This window comes from Labeo rohita, chromosome 3 (assembly GCF_022985175.1).
Source record: "Labeo rohita strain BAU-BD-2019 chromosome 3, IGBB_LRoh.1.0, whole genome shotgun sequence".
NCBI lineage: Eukaryota > Metazoa > Chordata > Actinopteri > Cypriniformes > Cyprinidae > Labeo > Labeo rohita.
Genome location: NC_066871.1, coordinates 10,546,762 through 10,565,285, shown reverse-complemented (window position 1 = coordinate 10,565,285; position 18,524 = coordinate 10,546,762). Strand labels below are relative to the sequence as shown.

General features: G+C 34.5%; 1 protein-coding gene across 1 annotated transcript; it reads left to right on the top strand.

Annotated features, from left to right (window-relative positions):
• The first annotated feature begins 3,054 nt into the window (after positions 1-3,054).
• Positions 3,055-17,752, top strand: snx8a (sorting nexin 8a). The gene is made up of 13 exons (XM_051105873.1): positions 3,055-3,193; positions 4,714-4,841; positions 5,029-5,158; positions 6,143-6,333; positions 8,432-8,552; positions 8,878-9,014; positions 9,222-9,302; positions 9,446-9,606; positions 11,218-11,347; positions 11,426-11,494; positions 12,211-12,360; positions 15,628-15,777; positions 15,907-17,752. The coding sequence occupies exons 1-13, from the start codon at positions 3,172-3,174 to the stop codon at positions 15,994-15,996; spliced, it is 1,560 nt and encodes a 519-aa protein (XP_050961830.1). The 5' UTR covers positions 3,055-3,171; the 3' UTR covers positions 15,997-17,752.
• The last annotated feature ends 772 nt before the right edge of the window (positions 17,753-18,524 follow it).

Here is an 18,524-nt window from a genome sequence, read left to right as displayed (position 1 = left end):
TTGAGATAGCGGAGGCTTATCACGGTTTGAAACAACTGTTGAGAATGCGGACATCTAGTGGTCAGACACAATTCTGCACACAAGGGTTGCTGGGAGCAATCTATTTCAATCTCATGGTGCATTATTTTGAAGAAGGTATATACATATTTTTCATTAATATATATATATATATATATATATATATATATATATATATATTTTTTTTTTTTTTTTTTTAAATATTCCTCAAGAAAAGGGAAGCTGATTGTGCTTCTATATTGCTTACCAGCTGGTTGATTTTTACACAAATTATTTAAGATAACATGTTAAATACAAAATGAATGATATAGTGCTTGCTAATTATAAAATGTATTCATTTATAAAATATAAATGTAATATAAAAATATTACATTAATTTATAAAATTAAAAAAAAATAAAATTGAAATCAAATTAACTGTATTAATTTTAAGGATGTTAGTCACAAATGAGTGACCACTGGGACGAATGAGTCTAGAGCCCTGAATGTATTGATTCTATACGGTAAAATGTGATGTTTTTTCACAGTAGATATAATGCATTGGAGTAACATCAACTGCCATGGCTTAAAATTACTGAACATTCCAACATTCCAACATTCCACATTTGTTTAGAAAAATATAAAATATTAAATTAATTTATAAAATTAAATAAAAACCAAAAAATCAAATCAAATCAAATGTATTAATTTTTTAGGGTAAATGTGATGTTTTTTAGACTCAATGCATTGGGGCAACATTAATTCACATGGCTTAAAATGATTAAAAACATTCTATATTTAAAAAAAAAAAATACAAAATAGTAAATTAATTTCTAGAAGTAAATAAAAAATACAAATCAAATCAAATTAACTGTATTGATTTTATAGGTTAAAATGTCATGGTTTTCACAGTAGACACAATGCAATGACATCAAATCCCTTGGCTTAAAATCACTGAAAGCATTCCATGTTTGTTTATAAAAGTATGAAATATTAAATAAATGTATACAATTAAAAAAAAAATGTTTTTTTTTTTTATAGGTTAAAATGTGAACTTATATTTATTTATTTATTTTTACGATTTTTTAATTCACCACCTAAAAATGATACATTGAAGCACTTCCTACACTAATGCACTAAAGTTTCAAACAAACTAAATAATAATAATAATAATAATAATAAAATAAAAAACTGAAGACTACACTCTTACTACACTTTTTTGAAATTGTAAATAAAACAAAGATTATTGAAGTTTACAAGAAAATATTATTTTAGTTTTTCTACCTCAAAATTGTATGTTTTTGTAATTATTAATAAACTTTACTACCAATTATATAATAGTTTCTACACTGTTTTTTCTTTTTATATTTTTTTTTTTTTTTTTTTTTTTTTTTTTTTTTTTTTTAGTGTACGGTTAGGTTTAAGGTTTAAGGACCAAAATACTGAATTAAAGTAAGTCTGAATTTGATTGAAGAAGATTGAATTGAGACTCTAAAAACACAATTTACTACAACAATTAAATAGATGTAAACAAATGCTGATACAACATAAAGTTAAAAACATTTTTGGAAAATCAGTGCACATGAATGTGCATTTTTGAGCCAAATCAAAACTGCAACTAATGTTTGTTTTGAAAGAAAGACCTGATATAGTGTACTTCAATAAAACTGAATATTCATTGCATGTGGTCACAGGGAGAAACTACCATAAAAAAATGACCTTTGACCAAAAGCTTAAGGAATTCAAACCTAAGCAAAATTGGGTTTGCTGGTTTGTTACCCATTCATGCCACTATAAATGAATATCTGAATTCTGTCTTTACGCCTGCAAGATAGACAGCCAACGCACTTTCTCAAAACTAAGTCTGAATGAAACTTAAAACTGTTTGATGGTTTCTGTAATTATACTGAATAGAACAACAATTCATCAAAGAATTCAAATACAGCACGGCTACATAAAGACATATGCCACGATGGAGAATTAAAGTGTAATTGGAGTGGGTTTAATTTAAGATGGTCAGCAGCTATGTACATCATCATCATCAAAGTAATTATTAATATTTGGCCCTTCAAATATACTGTAAAATATACATCCATATACATATATTTAAATGACATCTTTCATAATTGAAAGTGATTCTAGATTCTAGATCATTCATCAATTATCAGTTCAGTGCAATAATCAAAAACTACTGTTACCTGTTTACGTAGATTTAGTAGCAAACAACATACATGGTACCTAGTTTATAATACTGTTTTGATTAAGCCTAAATAATTGTACCTTTTCAATTTCATTTCCACTGTGCTGGCACTTGGACCGGCACCAAAATAATACATTTGCATGAGCTAAGATGTGCAAGTCATTTTAATCTCTGACATTTAAGCTTCACAGCGCAGGTATAATAATATGGTAATTAGTCAACAACATGCTGAGCAGTTCTCACCTTACTGGAAATGTTGGTGCAGTGTATATAGGAATAACAAAATAGGAATGACAAATTACCCTGAAATGAATTACATCTAGTTAATTTAATTTAATTTAATTAATGTGATGTAAGCTTTATCAAAAACATTTAATCATGTATTCACTGATTTCAAACATCTTATTTACTTAAAACATCTCAGTCACAGACAAAAAGTACAAGGACAATTTCATCACAATACTTAACAACTAATAAACACTTCATGACTATTATTTTCAATTCCCTAAATTTAAGTTAGATTTAGTCCATGATGTGTTGTTTTGACTAAAAGAGGAACAGGGGAAAGCGATCAGAGGTTTCACAGACCTTTACATCGCAATGGCGTAACAGTTTTCTTCCTCAGATGATCAATCTTTGGATTAGTCACTATAGTGAGCAAAAAATATCATAAACACTAAACTGATGACTAGAGTCATATGGTATACAATAGTAGTGTATGTTTACTCATTTTGATTCTCGTTTATTTATTGGGATGGAATGGTAAATACATATAATTACACTTGAATTAGGTTACCACATAAAGATGTGTTTGTCCTCAAAGAGCCTGTTGAACCTGAGGCTCCACCCACCCGCTCTGTCACATACTGTAGCATGTGTTTCCACATCACTACAACTTTAAGGAGAGGGACATTCCTGCGCGTTTCTGCAGGAAATCACATGGAGGTGCCATCGCACTCACATGACATCTAAACTATGGCAGCGGACATCAATGAAGGTAAGGAATAGAAATTACAGCCATTTCAGCGAAAGTTTAAGATAATGTTTTGCCGTGCGGTTTATTTATTTAACTTTTGTAGTGGCGGTTGCCTGCGGATTTATTTTCTTGATTCTAAAATTACTCTGATGGTGTTTTAAAAAATCGAGACTGAAAACACGAATATTTTTAACGCGAGTTAGGCGTTTTACGTTGTTGCCTTTTACGTTGTTTACTTTTATTTGCTGCTTCCCTGGTTTCACCTGTTTAGTGACTATGGTCAATTCACGTTTTCCAGACTGACAACTTAGAGATAGTTAGTGATTTAAAACTGACATGTCCATATAATACTATAGCGATTTTATATCTTTGTTTGACAACTTTGTGAAGGAGCTGCGCGGAGCCGAATGGTTTATCACATTGATTATGCATGCAGTCAATATACACCCATCTCTATTGGCAGAATGTTGCCATAGAGACTATCAGCTGGCGCCAAAGTCTGTTTTAAACCAATCGAATCATTCTCTCTGCGAATATTTAAATTTTTGTCCCGACGCCACTGGATTCGAACGGAACTCAAATGTCAGTTTTATTCAGTTCCGAAAGTATTTTGAATCTGTAAAATAAAAAGCAAACCCCCAAAACGTTGTTTCTGTCAACTGAATTAAATATGCTATATGTTTGTGATGACATTTGTTTGTATTAATCTTATTTTTGTTATCATTTAGTTCTGTTGCGTTTCTGTTTGTGTCAAGCTTCTTGAATACGCACTGAACTCTTCAATAAAAAAATACAAATGTATTATGCAACTGTTGAGTGTTGGAACAATCAGCTTGTTTGAGAAAATGATTATTTCAGTGTGTGTTCACTATGCAATACAGTAACACAATTAAAATGTTTCTAGTATTCCAAGTCAATTTTATGTCAACACATAGCTCTTAAAGGGACAGTTCACTCCAAAATGAAAGTTCTGTCATTAATTACTCACCTTCACGTCGTTCCAAAACCATAAGACCTTCGTTCATCTTCAGAACACAAATTAAGATATTTCTGATGAAATGTGAGAGATTTCTGGCCTTCAATAGACAGCAAGGGTCTTAATGATGTTCAAAGTCCAAAAGGGTACTAAGAACATTGACAAAATAGCACATACGTTGTTTACACCAAGCTTAAAGCACGCACATGCATTGTGGCATTCTCCAAAATGGCACTAGGCTCATGCGGAAGAGAAGAAATTGTTGAATAAACTTGTTATTTTAGCTTTTTTTTGCACTCTCGTAGCTTCATAAAATTACAGTTGAACCACTGATGTCACATGGACTATTTTGTCGATGTTCTTGGTATTTTTCTGGAACTTGAACGTTCCTTGCTGTCTATGGAGGGTCAGAAAGCTCTCAGATTTCATCAAAAATATCTTAATTTGTGTTCCAAAGACTAAAGAAGGTCTTACGGGTTTGGAATGACATGAGGGCGAGTAGTTAATGACAGAATTTGAATTTTTGGTTGAGCTACACTTTTAACATATGGTCTTTTGACTGTAGGATCTGTCCCTTCATACTATCGTGAAATACATCAAGCCATCTGCTCCAGAACTGATGAACGAGTGCCAATCAGTGTTTTCCAAAGAGTTCTCAGCAGAACATCTCTCTCCGCCACCGTTCAAAACCAGGTGAGACTTGCACTAGGAGTATGTGTCATTACTGGTTAGAAAGACTGTAGCTGATAGTTAGCTGAATTACAACCCTCAAGCTTTGTTTGCTGACATTATGGCCGGAAATGGAAATGTTATGGTTTTGTTGGGTTTTCTTGTGTAACTTATTGTGCGCAGGCTGAAAGGTATCTCATCTACATTTTAGATAGCTGAACATGTAAACAGTGGTGATGGATTCCTAAATAAAGTCTCGCTGTATAAAGGTTTGGCTCTCATTGCCCTTGCTCAACAAGGAAAACCACCAAGTCCCAAACTGCTGGAGAATTTCATACAAGGTAAGCACAAGCATATCTTTTCCTCAGCTGACTGTAGTAAATGTGTAGCTTTATCAAATGTCATTAACCCCACTTAAGCCTTCATAAAACTGTCTTTTGTCCGCATGTCATGTGATATTAAATTGCCTCTTACATGCTGTCCCATCTGAATTAAATTCAAGTTGCATTTCAGTATCTCCGTTTGCAGTGATTTGTGCAATAGCAGAGTTTAATATGTGGAGGTTTTATTACTTTTTTCAACATTTCTAGGGGAAAAATCAGCACTTTTGAATCCTAAAGAGTTCTCACACTGACTTATAAATTATATATGTACTATTTACATTCCTCAGGTCTATGCTTTTGTTGGGCAGGTTTTGCGATGGTGTGTTTGAGTGTTTTTCATCACATATGATACATATTAGAGCTCTAAAGAATTAAAGTTTCTATTCAGTGCAGGCCTCTTGTGTTATTTCAGGTGTTGCCAGTATGACAGTTGACTGTGCACTTTAATAGTGATGTTTCCTGTTTTCTCCTCTAAGCAAGACCACGTTTCCCGTCAACCGCATGCCAAATGCATATCTCTCTGTGGAATGACCAAGAAAAAAATTTTTTGCATTCCACCAAACAAAAGCAAAGGTCCGAGGTTGAATCTTCTTAGGCAACTTTTTGCTGAGTCAATAGGTTTTTTCCCACTTTCCAGATTTTCAATTCCAAATTTGGCACACAAACCACAGTAGTTCACCGAAAAAACCCCCCAAAAAAACTTTTTTTTGTGCCACACAACCATAACTTTGTTTATTGTTTTACTCTCATTCTCTGTCATTCCTTGTGGCCTTTCTGTAATGCTGTGTTATGTGCTGTCACGAGACTCTAGCACAGCAATCTTCTTTAAAATGATTATGTATGATACTGTGATCAACCACATGTAATGTTTGGTCAGTCACATCTGACTGTCACACCCCTTCAAATACAGTACAGTCACTGTTAAATGTCATGTTTTTGAAGAGTTCCCGAAGCCTCAGCTGGGAGAGCCGAAGGAGCTTCAGAGTCTGAAGATGCAGCCGGTTCAGGAGAATCCTTTGAACTTGTCTTTGACCCTGGCAGAGCTGTTGAAGAAGGACACCATCAAAGTTGAGCTCATTCCCGAGAAGAAGGGGCTGTTTCTTAAACATGTGGAATATCAGGTCACCAGTGACGTGAGTGACTTAGGAGGCAGCATTAAAGAAATAGTAAAAATTTGCTAATAATTTAGACACCCTCAAGTTATCCAAGATGTAGATGAATTTTAATGAAGAAATTTAGCATTACATCATTTGCTCACCAGTGGATCCTCTACAGTAAATGGGTGCCGTCAGAATGAGAGTCTAAACAGCTGATAAAAACATCACAGTAATCCACAAATAATTCACATGATTCCATCATTAAGATGTTTTGAACATCACACTGTTGTTTCTGGCTAAAATATGAGTCCTTTATCCATAATTTCATCTTGCCTGAATCAGGAGAGAAATGTGCACAGATCAAGCACCATTTAAGCGATCAAAAAGAGTCCAAAAATGTGATGTGAGAGGACAACAGAGGATGGACTGTTTCACTAGAGGAAGTGTTATTATGGTTGATGGGCTGGTATTTCTATTTCTAGAAGTGATTTAGTGTTTAATCACTTTATTAATGGATTTGTTTCTTACAAACATTAGCTTTTTACTTGACAAGACATTATTGATGGACTGGATTTGTGTGAATTACTTGGGGATTATTGTGATGTTTTTATCAGCTGTTTGGACTCTCAGTCTGATGGTGATGGCACCCATTCACTGCAGAGGATCCATTTTTGAGCAAGTGATGTAATGCAAAATTTCTGTTCCAAAGAAACAAACTTAACTATATTTTGGATGGCCTGAGGGTGAGTACATTTCAGCATTTTTGTTTATTTTGGAGTGAACTGTTCTTTTAAAAGACCCAGTTTACAATTTTACAGTTTTTCTGTCATTGGTCAGAAAACAAATAAACAAACAAAAAAAGGTTCCAACTTTATATCCTAAACCGTTAGGTGAGTCACTGTGGGTGTGTCAGCCCATGTGGCATTTGGACAGCCCAAAATAAATGAAAAAAAAAAAAAGCTAATAATTTAGACAACCTCAAGTTATCCAAGACATAGATGAGTTTGTTTCTTCACAGAACATATTTGAAGAAATTTAGCCTTACATCACTTGCCCACCAATGGATCCTCTTGCAGTGAATGGGTGCCGTCAGAACAGCTGATAAAAACATCACAGTAATCCACAAGTAATTCACTAGATTCCATCATTAAGATGTTTTGAACATCACACTGTTGTTTCTGGCTAAAATATGAGTCTCTTATCCATAATATTGCTTTCTCCACTGAAAAGTCATCTTGGCTAAATCAGGAAAGAAATATGCACAGATCAAGCACCGTTGAAGTGAAAAGAGTCCAAAAATGTTATGTAAGAAGACAACAGAGGATGGACTTTTTCACTGGAGGAAGTGTTATTATGGATTATAGACTGGTATTTCTTTTTTTTCTCTCAAGCGATTTGAAGTTTAATCACCTTAATGATGGATTTGTTTCTTACAAACATTAGCTTTTTACTTGACAAGACATTAATTGATGAACTGGATTTGTGTAAAATGACTTGGGGATTATTGTGATGTTTTTATCAACTCTCATTCTGACGGCACCCATTCACTGCAGATGATCCATTGTTGAGCAAGTGATGTAATGCTAAATTTCTCCTAATCTGTTCCAAAGAAACAAACGTATCTATATTTTGACTGGCCTGAGGGTGAGTACATTTCAGCAAATTTTCATTTTTGAGTAAACTTAAACTTAAAAGACCCAGTTTGTAAGAAAACCAAAATGTACAGTTTTTTCATTGTAATGGAGGGTGTGTCAGCCCATGTGGCACATGGACAGCCCAAAATAAATGTGTAAACAGGGACCAGTGAGTCTGGTTCATATTATGAGGAATCGCTTTCGATCGGTTGAGATAAAATAACTTGATTTTGCAAACAGGCTGTTATAGAAGAATGAGGGAGTTAAAAACTGTATTTGGCACAAGAAATAGTATTATAAAAAGACCTCAGGGAAAAAATAACAATAATAATAATATAACAAAAATGTTTATTTATTTATTTTTTAGTATAAAAGATAATTCTAAGAAAATGTATGAGCTCTTCAGTGCAAAATTGGACAAAAAGACATTCAGTGGAGTTTCTGCTTATTGCAACATTTACGGTTTGCTGACAGTTTATCTACTATGTGCCCTTTTGCAGCGTTTTACAGTATCAGTCTATCGGCGATACACCGATTTTGACGTCTTCCATGAGCTCCTGCTTCAGAGATATGCTTACAGAGTCGTGCCGGCGCTTCCTCCCAAAAGAGCGCTGAAAGGAGGTGAGGTGTTGATTTACTATTCACTGTGAAATCTCAGCCTGTGAAAGGTTTGTATTCAAACCTGTAGATTATAGTCTTGAGCATTTCCCACTTAGACTGTGCTGTGACATTCAACGCTTTCTGGGAATGCACCAGACAAACAGTCACAGCTTTGCCAAGATTAAAAAAGTAAACTTGTTCTGTTTTTCTGCAGACTTCAGCAAGTTCTACTTCCATAGTAACTGAGTAGCAAAAAGTTCCTTGCTGTGGTTTATTAATGGAAGGACTGTGTTTTGTTGTTTCTGGAAAAGTTTAATCTTTTCTCTGTTCTTTGGCCCCGCTGTAGTCCTGACCTCCATGTCAGAGCGAGAGTTCATTGAAGGGCGGAGACGAGCTCTGGCCAGGTTTCTGAATCTTGTGGCACGACACCCTGTCTTTTCTGAGGATGAGCTTGTGAAAACATTCCTCACCTTCAGTGGCTCGGTGTGGATTTTTTTGCTAACCCTAAATCTGAGTTGAATTTGTAGATAAACAGGATTAAATTTTTATGATATTTTATACTGCAAGAAAAACACATTTAATATGACTTTAGATAAGACAGTTCTAGCTTGAGTAAAGATAGTTTCTTTATATTCTTCATTGACATTCATTAGATTGTAACTTTCATATTTCCATGTTCATGTCCCACAGGATGTCCAAACTAAGCTTAGAGATGCTTGCAAAAAATTGGGTGATGAGTTCATGACTTGCAAATATGCAACGCAGGCCAAGGTTTGATTCAGTTTTATTTTACATTTCATCCATCATGTTAAAATGTCACGTTAAGAAGTGTACTTAAAGCCACCCAGCCATAATTTTCTCTTTTGTTGAAACATTTAATAATTAATGCTGTTTGCTTGTGATTTCTCCTGCAGGATTACCTCCCAGCGGATATCCAAAGTCAGTTTTCATCCAGCAGAGAGCTCATCAAAAATATCCATAACAGTTTTCAGAAGTTACGTGACAGGGCGGAGAGGATGTCCGAGCGCTCGAAGGAGAACGCCACCGATCTGCTGATGTTTGGGAAGGAGCTCAGGTATCAACTTATACTGAGCGCTGTTTCTCAATCTTTGCAGTATCTCTTAAACTAGAGTTTCTCAACCAGGGGTCGGAGGTCCACTTCCAAGGAGGCCTCAAATGTTTTAAAATAAGCTAAAGCAATCATTAAAACTACTAAATCAAGATATTTCTTAATTTAATTCACACTTAAACGTCTGGAATTTAATTATTGTAATTTTAATTAAAGTTTTTTCAGTAATTACTTTTTAAATTTATGGACATTTAATGTCTATGTAATCACATAATTTCTTAATTAAAAAAAAGAACCACTGTCTTAGGCATAACATTTCAGAATTTTCAAAATATAAAGGCAGCTGTACATTTTTATTTATAATTTTTTCCCCCACCCACCAGAACTGTTAGATGTATAATAAAAAATAAACAATAGCAGAGCTGAGGAATTTAGAGATTTTTTGGTACACAACGATATGTATATATATATATATATATATATTTAGTTTTTTATATAATCATGTTTTTTCGTTGTGTATTCCAGTTAATCTCAATCGATTATTGATTAGGTAAAAAAAATACTAAAAAATGCAGCTAACTAACACAATAAAACACAATAAAAACATAACACAACAAAAAAAAACATGATTTATGAAAAGTAATAAAAACTGACTTTTCAAATGAACTAAGATTTTTGTGGATTTTTATCTATAAAAATATTACACTTATGTGCCAACTAGTTTTTTTTTTTTTTGTTATATAAATAAATAAATAAATAATGTGACTAATATCATGATTTAAATCATGCATTTATTTTATACTATATATATTTTATAGCGTTTTTACACATACTTTTGTGTTAATGGTTTAAATAATAATAAAATTCACATTGTTTATTTATACATATATTTATGTATTTTATACTACTTTTAATTTTTCTCTTGAAGGAAGAATTTGATGAAAATTCTGTCATTAATTACTCGCCCTCATGTCGTTCGAAACGCGTAAGATCTTCATTTATCTTCAGAACAAAAATAAAGATAATTTTCATGAAATCCGTGAGCTTTCTGACCTGCATAGACAGCAACTATCGATTTCAACACCCAGACAGGTAGTAACGACATTGTTTAAAAAGTTTATAAAGGTAGTGAAGGACACTGTCTAAAAAGTGACGTTTTCTTTGAGCACAAAAATTATTCTCGTAGCGTCATAAAATTAAGGTTGAACCACTGATGTCACATGGACTATTTTATCGATGTCCTTGCTTCCCTTCTGGGCCTTGAACTTTGTAGTTGTGTTGCTGTCTATGCAGGGTCAGAAAGTTTTTACATTTCATCAAAAATATCTTAATTTGAGTTTGGAACTTAATGACAGAATTTTCACTTACAGTAAAATAAATAAATAAACCTTCAAAGTGATACAAACCTACAAATCACCCTGTATAGGTTTATTTTTTGATGGTGACTTTGACTGTACATTATCTCTTATGCACTATGGTACAGTATATAGTACATGTAACATTAACTGTTAGAGTAGGTGGAAAATACCAGATTTTTTCAGTGGTTTAAAAAGCTTGATTGTCAGATGTTCATAAGTACCTGCCATAGATTTCAGCTTTGGTCTCTCTCCTCTCCAGTTCTTTGGGATCAGATGAGTCACCTGTGCCTATCCTGGCATCCTGCAAGAGTCCTTGGGCTGCTCTCAGACGCTCTGTCAAAGGGCTTTCTGTTGAGTTCTCACTTCTGTCTGAAAAAGCTGCCCAACAGGTATTGTGCCGCCCACACACACCACGTGAACTGTCTGCACGCTGCCACAGAGGAATTTAATTCGTTTATTTAATACAGGGCAGAAGAGAGGAGGATGATGTGGTGGAAAAACTGAATCTGTTTCTGGACTTGCTGCAGTCGTACAGGGTAAGCATTGATGTGCTTCAACATTTAGCCACAGCTGAGAAGTTTTTCGTTACATTTTTGCCCATTTAGATGAAATAAACTGAAATTTGACTTTGAGGGCTGTTAAAACATTATGCAGTAAATACACTACCTGTCAAATGAACTGTTACTGATGATTATACATGTTTTTAAAAACAAATCAGCATATTATAATGACTTCTGAAGGATCATGTGAATACGTTGAATACTGTTGAATACTGTAATGATGCTGAAAATTCAGCTTTAACATCACAGGAATAAATTACATTTTAAAATATTTTCAAATAGAAATTGCAATAATATTTCACAATATTATTATTGTATTTTTGACCAAATAAATAGCCTTGGTGAGCATAAGAGACTTCTTTGAAAAACATTACAGTGAGATACTTATTTTAAAAACATTAAAAATATACTAAATTTTTGACTGGTATTCTGGCATTTTTCAGAAATCCTGGAATATATATTGCAAATTAATAATTTAGCTGTTTTCATCCACTGTTTATCTAGCTGTAATAGGCTTATGTGGCTTTTGCTACTTTTCTCGGAGAGAGGACAGGAAATAATGGGAAGAGAGATGAGTAACAGATTTGGCATGTGTTGCAAGCTGAATTCACATGTGTTACCCACATGAGCACCAAAGGTTACCACTAAGCCATGGCACATACAGTTTTTTAATGATTTGTGTTGTCACACAGGACCTGTGCGAACGGCATGAAAAGGGGGTCTTGCACGAACACCAGCGAGTGCTGCAGAAGTACGGTGTCATGAAAAGACAAATGATGAGTGCCACGGTCCAGCCTAAAGAACAGGTTTCTGTCGAACAGCTGGAGTCCCGCATTGTCCAGGTCAGCCCTCACACACACACACATTCTTGCATTTGTGGTTTACGGGGACTCTCCATAGGCGTAATGGTTTGTATACTGTACAAACCCTATTTTCTATCGCCCTGCACCTACCCTACACCTAAACCTAGCCCTCACAGGAGACTGTGCAAACTTTTTGAATTTCATAAAACACTGTTTAGTATTTTTTTTTAAGCCTTTTGTTTTACGGGGACACAGAAAGTGTCCTCATAAACCATGTTTACGTTGTAGTACCCATGTCATTATACACATTTGTATGTCCTCATAAACCACAAATGCCGGAACACACACACACACACACACACACACACGTTTGTTTTTGTGAATTGTGGGGACTTTCCATAGACTTCTATAGATTTTATACTGACCAAACGATATTGTCTATCCCCTAGCCCAACACTAACCCTAAACCTAGCCCTCACAGAAAACATGTTTGCATCGTTACACTTTCAGATAAACATCATTTACAATTTTTAATCATTTTTTAACGGTCCCCACAATGTCAAAAATTTCAGGTTTTACTATGCTTGTGGGGACATTTGGTCCCCACTATGTATAACAAAAACAAGTACACACACACACACACACACACACACACTATAAAGAGAGCTACAGCAGCTTGTGAGGCAGAATTGCCAGAGGGGAAATGTGGGGACCAGTAGCTTCAGGGGCGCTGATGCATCCTTTTAATTTAGTAGGTGAAATTGATCTGAATAGCTTGAAACCAAAGCCCTTGAGCAAGATTTGATGCTCCAAATCCCTCTGGGGATGCCGCAGGCATCTGAACTAGGATCTCTGCCTCTGGAGAGGTAGTGGAGGGCCTCTTTTTTTATCTTGTATACGCCAGGGGTTTTCAAACCGGGGTCTAGAGAGGCTGTAAGGAGGTTTGTGAAAGATTTGATGACAAAAAAAAAAACTTTGTACAGTGTGTTTTTTATAGACTTTATTGGAGTAAACGTCACAGTTACGTCACTCTCAGCTGTGAATGCGTAGTGGTGGCAGAAAGTGGAGGGAAACAGGTAAAATAAATGAAATGGAATGAGAGAAAAAAAGTATTGTTGTGCCTTTGGATGCCAGATACAGAATGCAAATCACTGTTATAGAATACTGTTGTCAAAGACATAATTTAAAGCTAAACACATATGTTTAAATTTGATTTAAACAATTGGTCTAAATAATATTTACAAATGTCGTTCATAGGTGTATTAGCCCCACAGTTTTAGCATGAGACAACATTTAACTATTTTATCTCACAATTCTGACTTTTTTTCTTACAAATTCAAGTTTATATCTCTTAGTTTGGACTGTTGGTAATACACTACTATTCATAGGTTTAAGCGCATAGCATTTTTTCAGGTATTTCATATTTTTTTGAAAAACCTACTTTTGCAAACTAGACCTAGGTTTTTTGCCATATCGGAACCAAACTGGTGCAGAAAGGTTTTCTGGAGAGTGAATATCAATAATTATATATAAAAAAAAAAGATGAACTTCTGACTCAACGTTGCAAAGGGGCGCCAACAGTTGGCCGACTTTCGAAGGGGGCAGGGGACACGTTTACTAAAATGGCTATAACTCCTGAACAGATAGAGATATCTCCGCCAAACTCAGAACACTTACGCAAGAGCTCAATCTGAGGTCACAGGGGAAAAAATCACAGAGCTTGGCCACTTAGTGACGCTATTAGAGGGAAAAAACAAAAAATGTCTATAACTGCGCAACCTTTTATTGTTTCAACATGAAAATTGGTGTGCACGGTCTCGGTCTAAAGTGCCACAAAAAGGATATTTGTTAAAAAAACAGAGCACCTGTTAGATTAGGTTAACAAAGGCCAATCATAACAAAACTTGGTGGGCCTGTTCGACTCACTCAAGAGAAATTTGAAATAAATCAGCCACTGGGGGGAGCGATATTGCATTTTAAAGTGCGTAAACGTTTGTATGTTACGCAGTTGTTTGCACATACGCACGATATTCATATCATACCATAGAACTCCTCATTCCAGACAGCTTTTCCTCTATAACCACCACTGTCAATCAAATCGTTTGTTAAATGATTGAGAAGATGTAAAAAACCTACTTTTGCTAACTAGTTCTAGGTTTTCTGCCCAATTTGGAAAATACAGTACAATTCTCTGGACTCTCTAGGTCAATAATTATCAAAAAAAAAAAAAAAAATGTTGAAATGTACCCTTTGGGAGGCTATAATGGGGTTGTTTAGAAAAGCGGCCTGTCCAAATTTACCCAAAATCCTATAAAGCCTAAAGAAAAACTCAAAACTTCACAAAACCTAGTGAGACAGGCACTCAATTTCTATGGTATTTTTATGGTAAATGAACTGGATTTGCCAAAAATGCTTTTTTAAATAATTGATTTAGGTGGGTACAGCCTTGCTAAATAATATGTAGCATCTTTTTCCTTACATGCTTAAATGCCTTAAGTGCTTGAACCCTGGTAATCACTACTTGCAGCATTATTTATTTATTTATGAAAGAAATTAACACACTCATTCAGCAAGGATGAAGTATATTGATCAAAGGTGACAGTAAAGACATTTATAATGTTACAAATTATTTCTTTTTTCAGTAAATGCTGTTCCTTAAAACGTTCTATTTATCAAAATGTATTACTGTTTCCCAAAATATTAAGATTGGAGTAATGATTGAAAATTCAACGTTTTCCATCACAGGAATACATTATATTTAAAATATAGATATTGTTTTAAATTGTAAAAATATTTCACAATATTACTGTTTCACTACATTTTTAATCAAACCTAGGTGAGCATTAAAGATTTATTTCAAAAACACCAAAAAATATTATTGAATAGCAATTAATAACACTAATATATTTTTATTGCATAACTACTGCTGAGAAGATTTTATAATCCACCAACTAATTCCAAGAAACCCATTTCATTTTGTTAAGTCTATAAACTTTTACACTGGCTGGATTTTCATTTAAGCAACTGATCATTTGAGCAACCATTTTTCACATTTTCATTTTGTTTTGTCATTTAAGAACTTGATTTGTTGATTTAATTTAGTTAGGAAAAAACACAAAACATACTGCTTAATTGATACTGATGCAATGCAGCATACAGTATCTGTTTAACCTTGAAATAGCATGTCATGATCCTGTGGTTTTTAACAGCTTGATGGCTCATCGTGATAATGATAATGATGAGGGAGGTTAGGGTGGGAAAATGTGACCGCACTGTAACCTCACTGTGATCTTTGACTCATGACAGCAAGAAAACGCCATTCAGGTCATGGAGCTGCGCAACTACTTTTCCCTGTTCTGCCTGCACCAGGAGAGCCAGCTCATATTCACATACCTGCCCATTACATCCCACATCCTGGGGGCATTTGTAGACTCACAGGTGCAAGGACATAAAGAGGTAAGCTTATCATAAGCTCATCTAGTATCTCTGTTAAAGCTATTTATGTTAATGTGTGCCAAAGTTAGTTTGTATTACTAACAAAACCTTTTAATATTTGCTGTTGTGTCTTATTTTGCTCTAATCTAGATGGGAGACGTGTGGCAAGATCTTCATTCCAAGCTTAAAAGTCTTTTTGGGGACGGTAACGGACAGTGTCCACCTCTCAGCCCAAAATAGCTTCCCTTCTGTGATTTCAGAATCGAAAGAAGACAGTGAACTCCAGCCTGTTTTGAATAGCAGGATCTATTCAGGAACTACAGACAGTCAGTATTCTTTTTCGCACAGAATTATAGGGAAGTACTTCTATGTAAATGTGTTATGTGGCACTTCCCAAAATATGTCTGAATTGAGAAAGGCCCTTAATTTCCCAGTTTGAACAAACTGACACCTAAAATTAAAGGCTGATGTTGTTGAGAATAAGTTTAGGAAATGCAACAAGATGCTACAACATTGTATTAATGTTTAAAACGTAAACTAATCTGAAAGAGAAATTTGACATTGTACAAAACATTGTGAAAGATGACCTATATCTTCTATTTTAGTGTAATACATATGTAATATATAAAGAAATGAGCTGAGAAGCTAATAGCCAGTCAGTTGAATATACTTAGCAAACATAGGAAATAGGCAGAAGTGATGTTATTCATTGCAAAAGCGTCATATTCTTCCTTGTTTATGGTTTCAGATGACAGGGATTTTTCTGCCAATCTAATTGTTGTCTATTTTTGAATCTTCAGACTTGCACTTCTTGTGCTTGCAGCTTTGTTTTGTTTTCATATTTCATCTGTATTTGTAAGTAATATTTACACTACCATTCAAAAGCTAGTAAGATATTCAGCAAGAATGTAAGATTTTATTTTTTGAAAGAAAGTAAAACTTTTATTCAGCCTGAGCACAATATATTTAGCAAAAGTCACAGTGAAGACATTTGTGACCCTGGACCACAAAACCAGTCTTAAGTCGCTGGGCTATATTTGTAGCAATAGCCAGAAATCTTTCTTTTATGGCAAAAATCATTAGGAAATTAAGTAAAGATCATGTTCAATGAAGATATTTTGTAAAATTCCTACTGTAAATGTATGAAAACTTAATTTTTGATTAGTAATATACATTATTAAGTATATTATTTGGACAACTTTAAAGGCGATTTTCTCAATATTTTGATTTTTTTTTTACACCCTCAGAATCCAGATTTTAAAATAGTTGTATCTCGGCCAAATATTGTCATATCCTAGCTTTCAGATGATGTACAAAGCTCAATTTTGAAAAATTGACCATTATGACTGGTTTTGTGATCCAGGGTCACATTTGTAGTGTTACAAAAGATTTCTATCTCAAGTAAATGCTGTTCGTTTGTACTTCCTGTTCATTAGAGAATCCTGAAAAAATGTATCACGGTTTCCACAACTGTTTCCAACACTGACAACAAATGTTTCTTGAGCAGCAAGTCAGCATACACTTGCATTCTTGCTGAGCGTTACCATGAAGTATTTGATCTTTTTAACAGTAGTGTATACAGATGAACACTTTCAAACTACTCTGACAGTTCTGTCAAATGTGAAATGTATTTTCTGTAGTTAAGCCTGAGCCTGGAGAGTCTTTAAATCAAGGAATAACTACAATGGGCATGAAATTACTACTTATTATTAGCTGCTCTGTACACCAAAGGCCTGTTTTCATTCAATAAATCAATCTAATTTGCTAGTAAGCTATCATGTGAACTATACTTCACGATATGTCAGATTTGTTTAAAAAAAAGTTTTACTTTCAGTTTACCATAATGTTGTATAGATGACATTGCTGTTGGCTGATAATGCATGTATCATGCATATTTTTGTCTTAATTGTTTAACATTCCCTTTAGCCGAATTTATTATCAGTTGTAAATGTTTAAATTTTATGCTTGGCACAAGTAAAGAATTAAAGAAATGAGAGCTGTTGTTGTATTCCAATATGTTCAATTCTGCCACCTGCTGGCACAGAGGGTAAATGGTTGGAGAATTAGGTTTTATGACATTTACAATGCCTTGCAAAAGTATTCGTTTTTCACGTTTTGTTATGTTGCTCTCTAATGTTAATCTGCTTTGATTTTTTCCCCCACATCAATCTTCACTTAATAGACCATAATGGCAAAGCAAAAAAAACATCTTTGCAAATGTATTACAAATAAAAAACTTAAATGATTCCATTGCATAAGTATTCATCCTGGCCAAACCAAACAACTGATGGAGAAGGGCTTTGGTTAGAGTGGTGTCAAAGAACCTGATGGTCACTCTAGTTGAGCTCCATGATCAGATGGGAGAAACTTACAGAAGAACAAACATCACTGCAGCATTTCACCAATCTGGGCTTTATGGTGGTGTGAAAAGACTCAAACCTCTCCTCAGTGAAAACACACTTGGAATTTGCAAAAGGCACAAGATTTTTTGGACTGACGAAACCTCAATTCCAAGCATCATGTATGGAAACAAGCAGGCACTGATCAGCACCTGTACAGTATCATCGTAACAGTAAAGTGTTGTGGAAGCAGTCTCATGCTGTGGGGCTGTTTTTCAGCAGCAGGGACTGAAGGACTCATCAGAGTAGAAGAAAAGCTCAAAATGTTGAGTCTTAATAAAAACCCAGCCCAAAGCATTCAGAAGATCAGACTGGGCAGGTTCATCTTTCAACAGGACAAAGACCATAAGCACACAGCAAAAGTGGCTT